Source organism: Vulpes lagopus, chromosome 2 (assembly GCF_018345385.1).
Source record: "Vulpes lagopus strain Blue_001 chromosome 2, ASM1834538v1, whole genome shotgun sequence".
Taxonomy (NCBI): Eukaryota; Metazoa; Chordata; class Mammalia; order Carnivora; family Canidae; genus Vulpes; species Vulpes lagopus.
The window spans coordinates 11633883-11654048 of NC_054825.1; the positions used below are offsets into that span (position 1 = coordinate 11633883).

At 55.8% G+C, this 20166-nt stretch overlaps 1 protein-coding gene across 2 annotated transcripts in view; it reads right to left on the reverse strand.

Annotated features, from left to right (window-relative positions):
• GRK5 (G protein-coupled receptor kinase 5) overlaps nt 1-20166 on the reverse strand; it is a 208868-nt gene that overhangs the window by 4650 nt on the left and 184052 nt on the right. For both annotated transcript variants that reach the window (XM_041738627.1, XM_041738636.1), the window contains exons 5-12: nt 19961-20061; nt 18142-18234; nt 13540-13603; nt 12499-12639; nt 9814-10004; nt 7413-7450; nt 5605-5694; nt 3918-4126 (exon numbers count right to left, since the gene is read on the reverse strand). In XM_041738627.1, coding sequence (XP_041594561.1) covers nt 3918-4126; nt 5605-5694; nt 7413-7450; nt 9814-10004; nt 12499-12639; nt 13540-13603; nt 18142-18234; nt 19961-20061 — 927 coding nt within the window. The remainder of the gene's footprint in view (nt 1-3917; nt 4127-5604; nt 5695-7412; nt 7451-9813; nt 10005-12498; nt 12640-13539; nt 13604-18141; nt 18235-19960; nt 20062-20166) is intronic.

Below are 20166 nucleotides of genomic sequence, written 5' to 3' on the forward strand. Positions count from 1 at the left end.
GCTTCCCAGGGAAAGGACATTTGCAACAGGCTTTCCAGAAGTGGGGAGGTGGCACTGTGCTAGGTTTTTGTTTTTGTTTTTTTTAATTTTTATTTATTTATGATAGTCACAGAGAGAGAGAGAGAGGCAGAGACATAGGCAGAGGGAGAAGCAGGCTCCATGCACCGGGAGCCTGATGTGGGATTCGATCCAGGGTCTCCAGGATCGCGCCCTGGGCCAAAGGCAAGCGCCAAACCACTGCGCCACCCAGGGATCCCTGTGCTAGGTTTTAAAAGCAGGTGGTAGAGACCTGCAGGGAGGGCTCGGGGAACACCTGTCTCTGAGTCAGGGTAAAGGATGAGGGTGCAGGGGACGGGATGAAGGGGGCTTGCTGGGGAGAGTGCTGGAGGGTCTTGAGGCCAGGTTAGAAGGACTCTGATCTGGAGGTAGTGAGGAGCCACAGATGGTCAAGGTAGAGGAGTGTCTTCATCAGAACCAAGAGGTGGGAACGTTCATAGGAGAGGAGGCTGCAGTAGCAGACAGCCAGGCCAGACGCCTAAAAGTGTGAGTGAGGCGGGGAAGTGAGCAGCAGGAGGGCGGTGGGGAGGGGGAGACAGGGCTGGGAGGGGGCGGGGAGGGGCAGGCTGGGATGCTGGAGGCCCACCAGCTGACCACCCAGCGCCAGCCCCTCTGCCACTGTCCAGGTGTCCCAGCCTGTGCTTCCCTCCCCCCGGCGCCACTGAGCACTGCACCTGGCATGCTGCTGGACTCACTGCTTTGAGACTAAAATCAGGGTGGATGGCCTGCACCCCAGAGGGAGTCCCGCCCCTCTTCCCCCAATACCTGGCCCCCTCTGTGTGCTTTCCTTCTGCACGCATTTGCTGCTAGCTGTGTGGGCTGGGGCTGCAGTGCACAGCCAGTGGGCAGGCGGGCCTCCTGGGCCTTATGGTCTGGAGGGGGAGGCTTCCAGGAACCATTCCCCGGTCCCCCCATTTCCCTTCAAACAGAGGAATCAAAGGCAGCACCGGGACAAGCACCAGGTCACAGCCTAGAAAGGACTGAGCCGTGAGAATTGCCGTCAACCTGCGGCCCAATGACCACCCAGGCAGGTTTTGCCGTGACCTGGTGGCTCCGGGCCTCAGCTTCTCTTCTCTAGGGGCTCTGTGTTTCCACAAACGCTCCAGGGATCGGCTCTGCTGGGCCAGGTGCTTCCCTGTTCTGAGAAATCAGAACTCCTTGGGTAGAGGCTGAACCCGCCCAGCTGTAGGCCCCAGGGCCTGCAGGGGCCGGCCACACGAAGACAGGGACAAGGACCGTGAAGGCCAAGTGGGCTGGGTAGACCCTGCCAGGCTACCCATCAGCTCCTGCTGGGGCCCAGGGCTGAAAATCCAGGTTTTTATGTGAAATCTCTCCAATTTTAAAATCTTAGCAATGAACTCACCATTTACCTCTTTCTAAAACACTGTGCAGGATGAACACCTACTGACACGCTGCCTGTTTGCAACCCTGACATTGGGTGTCCACCGGGAGAAGCAAGAGAGAGAGGTGGCAGTGAGCTGGGTGAGTGGGGCAGGCAGGGTGGGCTTCCTGGAGGAGGAGAAGGGATGGGCTGGAGGGCTGCTGAGGCTGAGGTGGCTGAAGGGCCAGAGGGAGGGCCTGAGAGGGGAGCAGTGCTGGGTCCAAGGACTAGACCAGGGGCGCCATGGCAGTGAGACACATGAATTTCTGGACCCCAGGGCAGTGGAGAGAGTCTTGTGGCTGCCAAGATGGAACGGGGGAAGCAGCTGGCGGCTGGGGACCAGCTTCCTTGCTGTTTGTGGAGCGGCCTTCTTAGACAGGCAGGGCTGGGGCTGCCAGAGTCTAGAAACAGCCTGATGTGCCCAAGCATTCATGGTTTCCTTGGAGTCAGGCCCTGCTGTGTCCCCAGCTGGCACCTCTTGGAGGGGACAGGGCAAGCCTGGCTGCTGGACCAGACCAGATGGGGTGAGGGGTGGCCAGGAAGCCCCAAGACTAGAATCCTGAGACCTCATGGTCATGTCTAAGAGGGTGAAGCAAGGCCAAAAGGCTTGTCGGTTCTTCCAGCAGAGAATGATGAGGGGACACTGGTTTGACACTTGACACCCATGGGCCAAGTTTGGCCCAGGGCCCCAGGCTCAGCCGCCACCTTTCCCTGGGTGGCCAGCAGGGGGCAGCAGAGGGCCGGCAGTGCCCCTGGTCCCGGAGCCCCAAAGCCGCGCACCAAAGACAGGGGCAAGGGAGGGCAGGGGGGCGCCCTCTCCATCCTCTTAGCACGTCGCATGTCCTGCCCCGGCTGCTCTGCTTCTCTGAGCCCCCGCACCTGACTCGGGACCACCGGTGATGCTCTGACCATGGCTGGTCATCTCCCTCTTCTATCCCTGCCTGGCTGGGTCCCGCCGGAGAGAGGCCTTGCCTCCACAACCACGTATTATTGGCAACCCCCCAACCCTAGTTTTCAAACATCCTTAGAACCCCAAATTTCCACCCACCTGACTTCTGCCTTGCTCATCCTGTCCCCCTCCCCGCTGGCTGCTGTGACCACCTGGATTCCCGGGAGGCCCGGGCATGCAGGTGAGTGCCGGCTGCAGGCCAGGCCACAGGCCGAGTGGTCTGGGTGTGTCTGCGTGTGAACACGCCATCCCTCCTTGAGCACCGTCCCACACATGTGGAAGGCAGATCTATGGTTCCTCTTTTTTGGAAGTGGTCAAATGGAAGCTCTTGCCCCAAATCCTTCTTCCCATGGCTCTGTGACATCAGACTGAAGCTGGTAAGAGGAAGGGGTTGAGCAGCAGGTAGACGGCTCCTGGAGAGGGGCCTCCTCAGGGCGAGGAGCTGTGCCACCTGGTTCCCGGGCCTCTAACAGTGCAGCCTGGGCTGTTCTAGAAGCGGAAGTGTGGCTACTTTAATCAGCTCCTGGGGCCAGCTCTTCGTGGTTTATGTACATGAGTCAGGGGTGGCAGGGGTGGCAGGGACGGCAGCCTCACCCCTGCTCATCTGCGGCTCCAGGCACAGCAGTGCCCCAGGGAGAGGAAGTCTGTGGCTCACAGGTACCCGGAGCTCAGGCCCTCTTGACCCCACATGGCCACCCTGGAGGGCAGTTGCCGGGGGTTTGGGGGGCAGCACCACTGCGCCTGGCTTTGGAGGGAGGACAGCCCAAGTGGACACAGTAGAACTTGGGAGCCTGAGAGCCAGCAGACACTGGGATGCGTTCTCCCCACCCCCGCCCCGACAAAGCCTCTGGCCAGGAGCGGCCACCTGAGCGGAGGGGAAGGACAGCGGGCCAGGGGTGGATGCACTCCCAGCTTCGCTTTGGATGGCTCCTGTCACTACTTCCTCCATCCAGCTTCCCCTCCCCCCATCTAAGCGTCACTCCCCACCTGCGCCCTCTCCGTGGATGGCCAAATCCCACTATCCATATACTGCTGTCGGGCAGGACCTGGGTGAGTGTGGCCAGCGTTCATGTAGTGGAAGGAAAACTCGGTTGTAACCCACTCAAAGGCTGAAAAATATCACCAGCCCACCACCTGCCCGGCACCTGCCCGCCTTAGCCTGTGCCTGGGGATCCAGAGTTTGAGGCTGCAGGGGGCCAAGGTAAAGGGCAGGGGATGCCCCTGGATCCCTTGGGGAATCAGCTGGAATCACCTCCTTTCTCCGCTGCGCCGACCCAACAAGGATGGATGGAGGGTATCTCAGCAGTTTCCCTCAGCCCCTCCCCTGGTCATGGAGACCCCACCCCGCTAAGCACCCCAGGACACAATGAGGGGTGCTCGCTCCTCTGGCTTGGGAGCTTCACTCCTCCTGCCCCAACATGCCTTGTCCCTGTTCCCTTCAGCCTGTTTGCTCTCCTCGCCTGGGGGCAGGAGGGGAGACGCCACTAGACCCAGCCCAAGGGGGGAGCGTCTGGCTCACCAGGAGCTCACCATTTTGCAGATGGACTTGGCCTCCTCAGAGAACTTCTGGGAATAGGTCTCCTCTGTCTCCAGGACCCGGCGGTCCACTTCTTCCCGCTTCACCTTCTCTTTGCGGCCCCGGAATGGTGACTGCCCCTCGATCATCTCATAGATGAGGCAGCCCAGACCCCAGTAGTCAGGGCTCAGGCCGTATCTCTGGTTGTTCAGGACCTCCGGAGCTGAGAGCAGAGAAGCGGAGCAAGGAGAGGTGAGAGGCAGCTGGTGGCGGGAGAGAGCTGGCACACGGGGCCAGGGCTGTGACTCACACCCATGGAGCCTCAGGGCATCTGCACCCAGCAGTCATGGTGTTGCTCACAGAAGGCTTCAGGGCAAGGACATGCTTCCTCTGCCCTAAACACTGCCTCCTCCAGGGCGCCTGCCCTGACTGCTCTCCTCTGTGCTCCTAAAGGGCTCTGACTGTGGCTTCAAAAGCCTGACCCCAGTGGATGGAAATGGCCTCTTCCCTTGCTGTCTCCCCCACTAGAATCTGAGCTGCTTTACTCACTGCTGTGTCCCTACTATGTGACACCTGACACATAGTAGGCGCTACACACACATTTGTTTCCAGGAATGAAAGTGCGTCCACCCAAAGTAAAGATGATTTTAAGTTTACCTAGTATTGAAACAGCCTCTCACTATGGCTTCCCTACTACTTTGATAAAAAAGAATCATAGATTAACCATAGAAGTGCAAAAAGATAAGTTTCACATCATCAGGCAGGTCACAAACATCCAGAGGCAAATGCATCCACACAGGTGCCAGTATGCATATAACAGAGGCCCTGCATGTGCATGCAACACTCCGTGCAAGAGGAGACACAGGTGTCCACCAAGATGCGCAGATACATCAATTGACTGTTCATCTGTCCATCCATCCATCCACCCATCCACCCATCCATCAGCATTGGCACGAGTATACACACAGCTACATACATGTAGCTACACACCCCACAGGTTCTCAAATGACACACAATCTGAAAAGGACCTTCTAGCGGCAGAGACAACGTACAGAATCCTATGTGAGTGCCATTGGCATGAGCCTGGCAGAGGACAACATCCCCAGCTCCCGGTGCTTCCTGGAGCCCCTACCTCCTGGGGCGAGAGGACATGTGTGTGAGGTGCCACGTGCAGGGGAAGCCCAGGGGATGTGCTTCATTGGAAGGGGCATTCCAGAGGACCAGATGTAGCTCTGGGTCTCTTCCCTGCAGCCCCCAGGGTGACAGTCTTGAAGCAGGCGTGCACAGTGAGGAGCTGGGGGCAGCACACGGAGCCTAAGGCTGGTCTCTGCTTAGCAGCGAGCTTGGTGACACAGCAGGTGGTGCACTCCTTTCTGGACCTTTCCTAGTGACCGCCTTCCTGAACGGCTGCCTGCCAACTCACCAGCCCCCTACCTTCAGATCAGCCTCCCCCGAGCAGCACTGTGCACCAAGCACTGACCACTGATGCTGACAGTGGCTTGGCTTTGAGATGCAGGTGGGGCTGGGGTGGGGGGGTTCAGAAAGCTCAGTTTAGGCAGGCTGAACCCTGGGCCCCGACATTCACCCCGACCCTGGCTAAAACCTCCCACTGCCTGCTGTGGCTCTACAGCTGGTCGTAGTTGCACAAAGAGGCCAGCGGTGCCAGAGATGGGCTCAGGGAGGGGCCACACCCACACTCACCCATGTAGCCGACCGTGCCCACCCGGCCGCGGATCAGGTCTCCCTCGGGGATCTTCACGGCCAGACCCAGGTCTGAGATCCGAATGTGGCCTGAGTGGGGAGAGCAGAGTCAGTGGGTCCCTGGGATGGTCGTGTGGACGAGTGGCCCACCCTGGGCAGGGCCACAGACCTGCCGTGTGCCCCTGGGCAAGGCACACAGACTCTCGGCATTTTTACGTGTCCACGAAGAGGGGCATCCCAGTAAGCCACCTCAGGGCGACTGCAGACCCTTGAGGAAGTCCAGGTGTCAGGGGACGTGGGTCAATCATTACGTTTCAGGGAGAAAACATGAAGATAGGAAAGGATGCCTGCATTTGGCTGGACGATGGCCTACTCATAAAATGCCCTAATGGGCTTTTTGGAAGGCTGAGATCACCAAGTTTAAAACGCCTTGGCCTGATTCTGGGATTGCTTCATGGGAAAAATGTGAGATTCTCCTGAAATATTACAATTTGCTTAAGGGGAAAAATTATAAAGCAATTTGGGAAGCAACTCCCTGTCCTCCCTTGTTGATCTCCGGAGGTCCTTTATGTTCTCCCTTTGGAGAAACAGTGAAGTTATCCGGGCCTTGGGGAACTGGAGAGAGAGCTGGAACTGAGTCCAGGACTGACCCCAAAGCCTGAGATGACACAGTACTGAGCACCCAGTCTCGTTGCCTTGCCGGGAGGCTCACTCAGGCAGGGTCACGGCCACAACTGCCCCCCTTCCTTGCCCCACAGCCTGGACCCTGGTGTGGATTCCCTGGCTCGGCAGCCCCTGACAAAACTGAGTTGACGAGAACACACGGGCTCCAGCCATTGGGAAGACCAGGCATGAACACAGTTCTAAGACCAGCAGGAAACAAGGATGCCGGGGGGCACTGGGCTCATCCAAGAGGGGGGGCAGGCCTGGGGCTCTCTGCCCACTCCTCCACACGGTGACATCCCACTCAAACCTCCCTCCAGGTCACCTAACGACCTGGCTCCCCTTCTCCCTCCCCTCTGCCTGGGGCTGCCTGGTGTCTGAGGCAGTCTGGGGGGACCTCTGGTTTCTGGTCTCAGCTCCCCACTGATACTGCTGGGTGACCTTGGCAGATTGGCTCCTCTGAGCCTCAATCCTGTCATCTGTCAAATGGGCACAGGGATGCTGGCCCTGGCCCCTCTGCAGAGAAGGGAAGATCTAGTCAGATAACGGGGTGTGAAAACCATTTCCCAGGTGTGTGAGGCCAAACAGTTCTGAGGGATTACGTAGCTGCTCATAACCTACGTGTGTGTACACGTGCGTGTGCACACACACACACACACACACACACACAGGAAAAGAGCGATGGTAATGCACAAAAAACGCGGAGCACACCTAGAGCTGGCTGTAGCTGGTGAAGTAGTTTCCCTTCAAGCTGCCCTGTTCGAGCCTCACCACCGCCCCGACCCACCCTCTGAAATGGCCAGAGCAAGGTCCCCTATTTCCATTTCATAAGCAAGGAAGATAGGGTGCAGGGACATCGTGTAAGAGTTAGTTACTTGCCCAGGATTTCTGAAATTCCCAACTTCTCACAGTTGGTGCTCTCTCTCTGTCTCTCTCTTTTGGCCAAACTACGCTACTTCTTCACCAAGTAGCCAGGATTGGGGAGAGGTGATGGGTGTTGACCCTCCTCGCCCGCTGCCCTCCCACAGCCCCATGGCTGGGCCTCCAACAGGCTCTGCTGGAAGGCCTGCTGCTCCCTCTGGGTTGTGAGGCTCATCTTGGCTACAGGGAAGGAAAAGGATCTCCCAAGCCGCTCCCCAACTTACCATAATCGTCTAGCAGGATATTTTCGGGTTTCAAATCTCTGAAAAGGAAAGATGGCAAGTGAGTGTGGGCATTCTGAGCAACAGGGCATGGCATCTGGGTAGTCCTCTTTCGGTGTTTCCTTCTAACCTCCTGGCTCAGGGTGTCTGGTCTCTCTCTGGATCCAGACAATCTTGGACTAATTTCCCTCCTCCCAGTATTTAAAACAAATGCCGCTGTTGCCAGGCACCTTCCTGACCCTGGAGAGGACTGGGAAGGGGGGTCAGGCAAAGGCCAGCCCCGCTCCAGTCCTCATGCTGCTGGCACCAGGAGGGGAGACGACTTCTGGTAGGTGTGGCGAGAGACCCCTCCAGGCCTGGGAACACCTGGAGGCCACAGGATGCCCTGAGATGCCCTGAAGGCAGAGTGGAGCCTGGGAATTGGAGAAGAGAAGTTACTGAGAACACAGCTCCAGCTGTAGAACTGGGGCAGAGAATTGTCGAGGAGGGACCCCTATTGGGAAGGGAACCCCTGGAGCCTGGCACATCCCCCACTCCAGCAGTTATAAGCCTGGGAGAAAGCACAGCAGCGAGGCACAGCTGCAGGTGTGCCCCTACCCTTCTGTCCCTCCTGTCCCTTCTCTTTGATGACACCATTGCTGTTCATAAGAACACACTCCCCACCGCCACCCCCACTGCCGGAGAGAGGCAGTGGAAATGTCTGGCTTTACTAGTAGCAGGTCCTCTCTGGGGTAAAAGAACAGCCAATAGGATAGCGGGTGCAGCTCAGTTAGGCCATTAGCATCTGGATCGAGGATCCCATTCTCAACCAACTGGCTTTGCTTATTTAACTGATGGCAGCTGTCCTCACGGGAAATGGTGACTGTGTTCAAATCCAGTGGGGCAGCCTCACAAGGTGATAATGGGTTTGTACATAGTTATTTATTACAAAACACTTTGCCACTCTTATTTAATTGGCATTCTGTTGATGTGTTAACAATTCCAAATAAGGGCAAGAGCCGGTACCTAGCAAGCCAGCAGCCACAGGGTTGGAAAGATAGCTGGCTGGCAGGCACGGGCCAGAACCCAAGCCCACAGAGAGGCCGCCGCGGGCGTGGAGGCCAGGGAGGCCCTGTGGTTCCCTTCTTCTCGAGAATAAGGGCTAGAACTTGGAGGGCCGCCTTTCTTTTTGTTTTAAGTGAAAAGCAATCAAGTGGAGAGTTCTTTTTTTCAACCCTTAGGGAATTTTTTTTCTCTTCTCACTTGAATGAAAACAGAACAAAGGCCTAAATGGGGAGATGGAGGGGGGACAAGCAGTCATCAAGACGGTTCCTTCTTGTTTTCAAAACCTTCTTGGACTCCCCAAGCTCATCTCTGCCAAGAGCTCTGTGGCGAAGGTCTTCATACTGGGGTGTGCACGCCCGCTGGGACTTCTTGTGTGCTGCGGGTTTCAAGAATATGCATTTCTAGGTCCTCCACACGAGAATGCTCTATTCTGGCATTCTTTGGGGTCTCCCCTCCCACTTGCCCTTTCTCACTGGCACAGATTCCAAGTGACAGAAGGAGAGCAGGCTCCTTCCCGCCTCTATGACTTCAGTGCCCTGCTCCAGAGTGTAAAATCCCCCGGGATCCCGCTCAGAAACGGGTTCTACTAATAATCATTACAACAGCAACTCAACAGAAGTTATTTTAACATTTAAAGCCTGTGGTCAAAGGAAATTTTTAAAAAAAGTCTTATACATATTCATCTATTTCAGAGCTGCATGATCAACGACAGACTTTTAGGGAAAAAAAAGACATAATAACATTCTGTGGGGGAGGGAGAGGGTGGAGAAGAGAATGACAGAGAATCCCTCACCTTCAAAGAATTTTCATGCATTTTTAAAATGGATAATGGTGGAAATCACTTTGCTACAGCAGATTCTACTGGATACCTTTAAAAAGTGATGTCACTGCTCGGTTTCAAAATATTACCCACTATGTTAACACATGAACTATTTCAGATGTTTCTGTTACGTAGAAGGGCACACTGGTTCTCAGATTTCCTTGAGGGGCAGTGAGACAAGTTTGTAGACCACTACCCGTGGAATCCATAAAGGCAGGTGGAGTGGGATGGACCGAGGTCAGTTCTGCTGCCCCTGGTGGTGGTGACCCTACTAAGTCTTCCCAGAGTCCAGCTCACTGAGCTTCCTGCAGGCTGGGCAGGAAGGGACCGGTGCCTTGGCCCGTCCTCATCAGTTCTGAGGGAACAGCACCTCAAATACTTGGCCCGAGTGGCCACCTCACTTACTTGGTCCAGGGTGAGTCTCTTTGGCAATGACCGGGCCCTGAATCCCAGGGCAGGGGTGCCCACTTGACCTAGGATGTGGAAGGTCAGGCCGCCTCTCAGACTCTGGTGGCAGGACCAGGCAGCGAGCCTGCTCACCTGTACACGGTGTTCTCCCGGTGGAGGTCTTCTAAGCCGCAGAGAATCTCTGCCGCGTAAAACAAGGCTCGCTCCTCGTCAAAGCCAGGGTTACCCATGTTGTAGATGTGGAACTTCAGGTCACCCCCGTTCATGATGGTCAGAACCAAGCAGAGCGCGTCCTTGGTCTCGTAGGCATAGGCCAGGTTGACCTGGGAGCACAAGACAGCACCATGGTGAGGGTCTGGCAACTGCCATCCACTACCACTCTTCCTCCTCAGAGTCCTTGAGGCTGGGAAGGGAGGAGTGGCGTGGGGTCCTCCACAACTTCATGCTGCTGCCCTGCGCCCAGACAGCCTCATGGCACCTCTGCCCACTGCCCATTGGCTGACGAAGGACTTGTACCTTCTGATACCTGGTTCTAGGTGAGGAGGCAAAGTGGGGAGGGCAGGCCAATATGCTGCCCTTTTAGGAAGCCTGTGTGTTTACATGTGCATGCTTCATTTGGTTAAGAATATGGGTTGCTTTGCTGGACAGTCCAGGAAAGCAGAGCCCAGAGGCCCTTCGGGCTGGAGTCTCATTACTGCAGGGATGCTGGGAGTGTGCTGCGGAGCTGGCCAGCAGGACTCTGTAAAGGAAACAGTTTGGCAAAGACTGTCTCCTCTTGCACGCAGGACACGTCTGGTCAAAGGGACCATTAAGAGGGAGGACCTAGTCCTTGCTGGTGGAGACCAGCCACTCAGGATGGACAGAGGCCACGGGCTATGGGAGAGGCAGCAGGGCTGGGTCTGAGGCAAAGGCCACTGGGTGGTACTTGTCCTTCTCCACTTAGGAAGCCAGCCCAGATGAAATCTGGTTACCACGGAGCAGGCTGGGGACAAGCTGGCCATAAACTTGGATGCAAAGGCCAGGAACAAGGGGAGTTATTTCTGAGGAAAGCAAACAGAACGGGAGCTGAGCGCAAGGGCTCTGGGGACTGTGCTCAGTGCCAGCTGCCGAGCTGGCTCACCCTCTTGCACCTGCCCATGGTCACCAAGGAGGGGCTCCTGGAGGGCGCTGAGGGAACTCCCTGCCAGGGGCAGTGGACAGGGCACAGCTGAGGGTGGTCCATGCCCTGAAAGATGGGCCACCACATTTATCAGACACACAGCCCTTTCCTCTCAAGTAGCACCCGCCATCACCAACCCGACAAGAGCCAGCACTGCCTCTTCATTAAATGATGAGGGTTCCACTGGCAACATCCAGGCAGTGACCTATGGTCCTCCCTGAAGGGGGCTGTCAGCTCAGAGGAAGGTTCTGGACTCAAAAAGGCCTATGGTCAAAATGATGGCTGGCGTTAGCTTCTAGCCCAGCCGCATCACACTCCCCAGGACGGGGCTGGTGGCTGGGGGCAGCCTGAGATGAGACCCAGAGGTCCACACCCCTGCCCCCTTGGAGGGTCACCTGATAAAACCACACCCTCTGGGTACTGATGAATGTGCTAGGTTGATGGCATCTCTGGCTCTCACACACAGCTGGTGGGCGTTTAACCGGCACAATCTTCACAGAGAGCCACTTGGGAACTGCTACCAAAGGGAAAATGCACACGCCCTCTGCCACCATAATTCCTCCACCAGAAATCCATCATCCTACGGACACATTCACGGAAATGCGCCAAAAGGATGGTCAAGGGTGGACACGGCAGCCTTGTTTGCAGTGGCTTAAAAACCAGAAATGATCTGTACCCATGGGGCTGGCTGCACAGATTATGGGTTATCTCCTTGCTGGACGGGGGTGGAGAAGGGTTCACAGCGTAAAAAAAAGAGGTACAGCTATAGGTGTGGCCACAGGAGAAGATCTACAATTTAAGGGGAAAGCCCTGCAGCCTAAGATGTCTGGTAGGACTCCACTGGTCAAAAACATTAAAGCCTCTGCATGAATCAGACCTGTTGGGACGGTTACCTGAAGAGGGAGGCTTTTATTCGTACTCTGTACCTCCCCGTGCTGTATGGGTTTCACCTTGTACAGGTGTTTGATAGTGACATGTGGCAGAGGGACTGATTGCTGATTGAACACCCGTGTCCTCTTCCATGTTTCCCTGCAGCTGGCTTGGCCCTGGCAGTGACTTGTTCTGGCCCATGGACTGTGGGCAGAGTGGGGGGCATCCCCATGGTGGAGGCAGTAAGGGTCTCTGGGCACATCCCCCAGCATATTCTTTTAAGACTCCAGGTGAAGCACGTGTAAGACGGAGAAGGGTGGTGGGATCTGGTTGGATTCCACGTGCGTGACAATGGTCTTTGTTGTGTCTGGCTACCTTGAATTGGAGGGTATTTTGTTACTGCAGCAGAGCCTGGGCGAGACATGGTAACACAATGAACCTCTCCAAGACACTGACTCTCAGGTCTCCCCGCAGTGAAACCAGCCTATGGGGATCTGTGGAAACAAAGCTCCTTGGCTGGGCCCAGAGTGGGTGCTTCTATCCACTGCGGAGTTTGCAAGGTGCTCCTAGAGAACAGAGGCCTTGGTCCCACACAGAGGGGAGCCAGCCTAGTTTGAGGGATGGAGGGAAAGCCCAGCTGCCTTTCTGCTACTTAATCCTCTCACTGCGCTTCACTTCCCTGGGGGATGGGGACCCGGCACACTGGACGACCATCCCTTTCCCGAGGGATGGAAGCCCTGCTCACCAGGACCAGGAGGGTGGCCCGTCATTGGGCCCTGGCCACTCACCACAAACTGGCTATTGACCTTCTCCAGGATCTGCTTCTCGTTCAGTGCCATGGATTCCCCTTTCCTCTTTTTGATCCTTTTCTTCTCCAAGCGTTTGCAGGCATACATTTTCCCCGTGGCTCGAACCTGGCAGGCACAGACCTGAGGTGCAAGAGAGAGGCCAAGGGTACGGAACAGGTGAAGGGCTGCCCAGGCTCCTCTGAGGCCAGGATGCTGGGAACCAATGTGCCAGAGCCTGGCCCAAGGGTGCTTCCAGTCCCGGGACCGGAGGAAGCCTGGACTCAGACCACTGCTGCCCCAGACCCTGCCCTCAAGAGCTGACCTCAGTGCCCCTTGCTTCTGTCCCTCCTTCCTTAGGTCTTTCCTAGCTTTTCAAGATGTGTGACCAACTACGCCGAGATTAGATGACCAGCGGAGGGCTAAAGTGCTGGCCTTCTCTCAGAGGCAACTAGAGTTTCTCCATCCCCAGCTTCCACCCAGATGCAGCCGTTGCTAACTGGGGACTTCCAAACACCAGCTGCTGGTAAGAGAGGCTTGTTTTCGTGTCAGACCCCCAACAGCCCTGACTTTATCATTCAGCAGAATGGGAGCCAGGGCATGTGGGTTCTCGTCTTTTCGCTGCCACCCCTTTTCAGTTGTGTGACCTTGGCTGGGTCATTCCGACCCTCAGCTTTCTTCCTCCCTAAAATGGGAATAACAAGGCTTGCCTCGCAGACTGGGAAGATCAGATAAAGGACAGCAGCACATGTTAACGGCATCATGTGGCCAAAAGATGCTTGGGCCCCTCGTGCCCTCCACCTCCCTCCAAAGATAGCCAAGAACACCCGTTTCTCCCCTCCTGATGCAAACCCGGACTGAGGCTGGCTCCAAGAGCATCTCCATCCCTCCAGCCTCCTTTCCCACCTGAGCGGAGCCTCTCCCAGGCCCCACGCCTCACCCTCCCTCTCCGCCAGGGGGCGCAGGGTGCCCGAGGCGCACCCAGAAGGGACCGAGACCGTGGGAGGACAGAATTTCCACCTGAAGACATGGATGTTCACTCACCTCCCCAAAGCCCCCTTTGCCTAGTACTCGGTACTGCCTGAAAGTGTTTTTGGTTACCGGTTGCCTGGAAAAAAACAAGAATCCAACATTGGTCTCATGGTGTTGACATGCAGACTCCACACGAAACAGACAGCAGCGCGGCATGCCCTCCAAACCAAGCCTGGGACCCTCAAGGACTTGCCCTGGGGCTGGCTGTTCAAATCCCTGGCCACCCGCACTTGGCTCTTTGCAGCTTGGGACGCGAGCAGTCCCCTGGCTGGCTGGCTTGGAGGGAAGAGCAGAGGACTGAAGCTGTCACACACCTTCTCTCCCAGATGAAAGTCAGGTGGCTAAGCTTAGGAGGACGCCGCGCCCTCTGCAGGGAGAAGGTTCGTGTCCCAGGGAGGACGCAGCACCCCTCCCCGCACCTGCACCTCTGGTCGGCCCGCCCACCTCCGTCCCTAGGGAGAAAGGCTGCCAGCCATCCTCTACCACGGCACCCCCACCCTTCCACCACTCAGGGCCCCGTTAGCAACCCCCCCCCCCCCCCCCCCCCCCGGCTCCACAACACTAGGAGATCCCGTCTGCCCAAAGCGGTATTTATGAAGTAACCATTGCTTTGTATCTCCCGGCCTCCCATTTTAATTAGCTAAAGCCGTTTATAATGTCTAATCAGACAGATCCTCTGATCATGAGGCAAGGGTGGGACTTCCCGGAGTAAATAAACAAACAGTCATCTAAAATTGCCTCGAAGAACTCCACGGTGCAGACAGCTTGGGCTTTTTCATCACAGGCCTGTTTGGTTAAAAATGATCCGCTTCCCTCACCCCCCAGCTTCTTTGAGGTGTAACTGACGAGTGGTATCCAGCGTGACGCTTTGCTGCACGTCCACACTGGGAAATGATCGCCACAACCAAGCTAACTCTCTATCACCTCCCGCCGTTATTAGCATTTTGCCTCTTGCCCTCTCTCTCCCTGGTAAGAACACTTAAGATCTACCCTCTTGGCCAACTGCAAGCATACGACACGGTACTGTGAACCAGTCACATCACTACGTCAGCTCTCCAGGCCTTATTTATCTTGCAGAACCCACTGGAACCTTCCATCCCTTGACCTGCCTCTCCTTACATCCTCCACCCCTCCAGCCCCCGGCAGCTGCCCATCCACTCTCTGCTCCTATGACTGGGACATTATCTTAGAGTCCCTGTCTAAGTCAGATCATGCAGTCTGTCTGTGTCTGGCTTATTTCACTTAGCATAGACGTCCTCCTCCTCCAGGTTCCTCCGTGTTATCACAAACGGCAGGATTTCCTGCCTTTTTAAGGCTGAATAATATTCCATTGTGTGTACCTCCCACACTCGTTGCAGCATTAGTCACAAGGGCTAAGAGATGGAGACACCTAAGTGTCCTGGGACCATGAATGGATAAACAACAATCCGCTTTTAGGATGTCACACATAGCTCTTGGACCTCCAGGACTCTTTCTGAGCATCCCCCACCCCACCCCAGAGGCCTGACCAGGGCCCACACTGGAGTGTGACTGAACTGGCCCACATACTTGGGGCAGCTGGAGAAAGACCAGTGAGCCTCTGGTCACCCTGCAGCTCCTGAATGAACCTTCTGTCGCAACCTTTCTTGCTGCTGGGTCCTCTCTCAGGACAGCCCCGAACACCCCCCGCCCCCAGCCCGGGCTCTCTCCAGCTTGCCCATCTCTGGAGTTCACGTGCCCGGACTCACTTTGTCTTCTGTTTCTTCAGGAGGGGGGCCCGACTCCCTGATTATCTCCCCCCTGGGAGCACAGGGCCACCCTCCGCAGGACTCTCCACGGCCCCGTGTCCTGCGCACGAGCGGCTGGGCTGCAGCGAAGCCTGCCGTGCGGCTGCCTCCGCCGTGCGGCCCCGGGAAGCGTTTCTACAGCTGCCCTCGAAACCACATGAAGGCGCCCGGGCCTAACAGTTTACGATACATGGAGAACAAACAGCCGGTCGGCATTACCACAGAGCTCCTCTGCTAGGGGAAATGAGTGTAATACAGTCTCCGAGGAATTTCTCGGTTAACCTTGGGAGGGAGAAAATCCCTTTAATATTTCAACAGTACAGCACGAACAGGCCATGATCTTGTTAGCAAGGAAAAAAAAAAGGAAAGGAAAGGAAAGGGAGGAAGCGGGGTGCTGTCAGTTATTTAGGGGCATTTCTAGGCCAGGGTCCTGCCCTAGTGGCTTCTACACTTAATGCCCACAAAAGGGCCTAACTTCTTCGCAGTCAACACATGGATTTAAAAAGGCTGTTTCTCCATTTCAAGTGTTCAGTACAGACAAGTAAGATCAAAACCAGTGGTCACAGCTAAGGATTCTACGAGAACAGAGTGCTGGGTGGAATAAGGGTGAAGGACTTGATCGAAGGACCTTGGGTTCGGGTTCTAGCCTTGCCAGGTCCTTGCTGTGTGGCCCAGGGCCAATCCATCAACCTCTCTGAGCCTTCAATAAAACATATCTTCCGTAAAAGGATATTGAAAGGCACTTGCATCCCAAGGCTCTTTGTAAGCTGCTGTGTGTCAGACGTCACTATTAGAATTCTAAGAATAAAGGGCACATCCCCTCTGGGGGTCTTTATGCTAACAGTCCCCATTGCCTGAAGTGCCTGGCCCATGCACTAAAGTAATCCTCACACGGTAAGCCTTGGTTGGTGGGACTGTCCCCATTGTGCAGGTGACCATGCTTAGGCTCAGAGGGGGAATGAGTTGCCCAAGGTCATGATGGTAAGTGATGGCCCTGGAGCTGGCAATCCCAGGCTGCCCGCTGCGGAGCTCACATCGAGGGTCTCAACCCCAGGAAGGTGGGCATGGATCAGGTTGTGTGGCACATAGCCCAGGGCTCTGGGGCAGTGCGGGAGGGTGGTGATGAATACGTCCCCACCAGACTGTCCTGTGATCACCAGAAACACGAGGGCCAGCCGTTCCTTCCCATACCAGACGCTTAAGGGCGACGGCCACGGTAACGCCGATGATCTCACTGACAGCCACAACTGGATCCAGCACTGGACTTCCTGGGGCCAGATGGCTGACCTTTCTTGAGCACTTGCCTTATTATACGCATGTACTACACTTACCTCACCTCGTCCGCACCCAAGCCCTACAGAGGCAGGCACTATTATTATTCCCATCTCGCGGATAAGTTAACTGAGGTAAGGAGGGGTGAGCAGCCCTTCCCGAGGTCCCTCTGGAGAAGGCAGAGGTGGGACTCAGACCCAGGCTGTGGACGGGCTCCAGGGCCCTGAGTGGGATGTCTGCACTGACCCCTCACTTCTCTGGCTCTCCCAGAGCCATGATGTACACGAGTGAGGTGGCCAGTAGTGGCCAGTGACCACAGAGAAGACTGTCTCCTGCTCAACTGTCATTCCCACCAGTGGGAGTGGAGAGAAATATATCCCTAGTAGTACAGAGCAGGGTGTTCTCCTCTGGGCCTCCTGACATGGCCAGGGAAGGGTCATGGATGGGGCTTTTAGGGCGTCCCCGTCCTGTAGCTTCCTAAGCATCTGTAGGGCACCAGGCCAGCAAAAGTGGTGACAGGGAGAAGCAAGATGGCTCCTTGCTTTGCCCAGAGGGCGCCCAGATGCCTGAGAGTGCCAGGCCTCAGACACAGGGAAGAGGATGCTCCTGCCCTTGTCTAGCAGCTGAGCCCAACGTGGATTTAACGCAGGCATTCCCCTCGTCTGCAAATCCTGGAATGGTGTGGCGAGCAGAGCCTGGTGCTGGGGGTCCTGGACCAGGGGTCCCCTAGGCTACACTGCTGGCCTGCTGTGTGACCAGGCAAGCCACCATGGCTCTCCTTCCTCATCTGTCAGACGGAGGCTGTACCTGTCAGGCCAGGTCACTGCCGTGTCTGAGAGCACTTGGCAGAGAAAAGGTAGCAAAGCATGAAGCAATGCTCAGTTTTACCCAGTATTGGAGATGAAAAGATATATAAGAAGGAAACCCTGCTGCTCACACACTGGACAGGAAAACACAAGAACAGTGTCGATGAGGCTGAGGGGAAGCAGACCTTGGGGCACTGCCAGGAGTGGAAATGGGGGACAGCTGTTTGGGAGGGCAACTTAGTGGTGCCTCACTGTTTAAAACCGGTGCTTTCTGATCCAGAAATTCCCCTGCTAGGGATTTCTATGGATGTACTTGCGAAAGTACGTGAAGATATATGTACAAAGCTATTCGTTATTTAAGGAAGATTGTACACAAAATTGAGAGCAACCTCCATGTCCATCAATAGGGGATTGAGCTAAATCAGGGATTTGCAACTCATTCAAAGAATATGACAGTTCTTTATTTGCTGGCAGAGGGGGAATTTGGTTCACAAAAGCAGTGAACCAAAAAAAGCAAGAGTAAGTAATATGTATTTATGAGTATGTGAACCTGCATATACACATATATATGTATAAGCACAGAGCATTTCTAGAAGAATAGCCAAGAACTTAATCAATAGGAGCAGGGTGGCTAATTTTATGTGAACCATGGACCCATGGAGGTAACTGATTTTTATGAGTTCTCAGGTGGCAAACCTGTACCCCCTCCCCCTGCCACATACACACATTGGTACACACCTGTAGGTGGGCTTTGCCAGGGGAGCACTCACCTTTCCAACCACTTCCACTGGAGAAAGCGATCAAAATACATACTGTCCAGATACTCATGGAAGGGCTCTCCCTTCAGGTAGTCGTGGACAGACCTGGCTCAGAAGGAACAAACAAACATTTTATAATCCTGATCTTAAGAGCAGAGCCCTATGTATATATCCAGCAGGTTTACCACTGGCCTCAGAAACCCGTCATCCTTCCGAGGTGACTGGCTGATTGTGTGAACGCTTACTGGGTACCTGCCATGGCTCTAGGCCTGGGGTAGAGCTGTGAGCATGAGGCTGGTGGTGTGATATGGGACAACGAGTAAGTAACAAACATCGGATAAATGCCTGCAGAACCATGTTATCATGAGTGAGGGTTAAATGAGGTCTCTGGGGGGACTTAGGTGTCTCTCTCTGTCTCTCAAGAAAGGACTCTTGAGATGCAGTGAAGACAGAAGAATACTTAACTGAGTGCAGGGGTATGTATGTGGGGGGTGGGCAGAGCAGGGAAATAGCCCCTGAGCAACCAGGCTCTGGATTGGGTCCAGGACCAGTGAAGCCAATATCCCCACAGCAGAATTCATGGGTCACCTGCTGTGGGCCAGGCCTGCAGGGTTCTGAACCTGGCTATAGGCAGGGATGGGTTCCTTCCCTTTAAAAAGTGGCGATGCTGACCAATCTGGCCCAGGCAACTTGGGACCTGTGGATGGGGGGTGGGGAGAGGGAGTGGCATGTACAGTAGAGGCATGTTGGACGCTGTGTCCTGCCAAACATGAGAGCCGGGACCAGTGCCAGAATGTCTACTCCCTCAGAGTCAGTGATAGCCCAGGGGCCTAACCTGCTGTCAGATCTGAACCTCAGCCAGCTCTAAGAGGACAGCAACCAGGTTTGTTTCTGCTTTGGGCGGGGGGTGGGGTGGGGGGGCGTGTCTCTCCCTGGCACCTAGCAGTGCTTGGCCCCAAGCTGGTCCACTCTAAACATCTGTTCTCGTCATGGGGCTCCCAGCTCTTCCCACAGGGCACAGGGGCACTGGTTTTCACGTCTTCCCCGCCTGGCTGTTAAGCTCCGTGAAAGCCGAGACTGTGTTCTTGCTCACTGTGGTACCCTCCAGCACCTACCACTGTGCCAGGCACACAGCAGGTGCCCAGCTGTCTGTGGTGCAGAGGCTGAACGAGGGCACACAGCAAGCCCCAGACTCATCCAGCCGTGTGGGGCAATCAGGTTCTAAAAGGTTTTTGTCTGCATGCATGCGTCAGCTTCCGGGGAATGGTACCTGTGTGGGCACATGCACATGTGTGTGCCTAGTGGCTCACGCCTTCACAGTATATGTTCGAGGGACAGGTGGGGGCTTAACTGGTATCCAGCCAGCAGCACATCCACCAACTGGTCTCATATTCCATTAGGATCACTGTACGGCCTGCGGACAAGGCAATGGGATGTGGCTGAGAGGCAGCCCCGCAGCCCCCTTCCTGCAGCAGTGCTACTCGTCTCTGGCCGGTGGCAGCAGTGGGGGCTGGGGGCCTGGAAAGGGCTCCCAAACCACCCAGACAGGGTCAAGTTTTTGCACATTCCTCTGTCTCAACAGCCTGGAGAGCCACTTGCTTTCAACACCCTTTGAGGCAGATGTTTTCTTTGGACTTGGCACTTTGGTATCTTTTCCCTTCCTAAGAAGTATACAAACAGCTGGGTGGCTTGGCTGGGGCCCCTGGGCACGGAAGACCTGCCCCGGTGCCCGGCGCTCCAGGTGGAGGGCAGGGGCAGCCTCTCTCCGGAGCCTCTGTGGCTGCGGAGGGGAAGGGCCTGAGGCCGGGCCCGGACAGGGAGGAGCACTTACTGCGCACAGGCAGAGAAGAGTTCCTTGGAGGGCCTCTGCAGGAGCTTCTTCTCCGTCTGGGAGACCAGGTCCTGGCCAACCTGGGCAACGAAAACGGGGGACTGGAAGAATAGAAGAGGACTGTCAGTGGGGGGCCGATGCAGGGCACCACCTCTCCCTCCTGCCCCCTCCAGGCCCTGGGCCCCAGGCCGCGTTCAGAGGTGCAC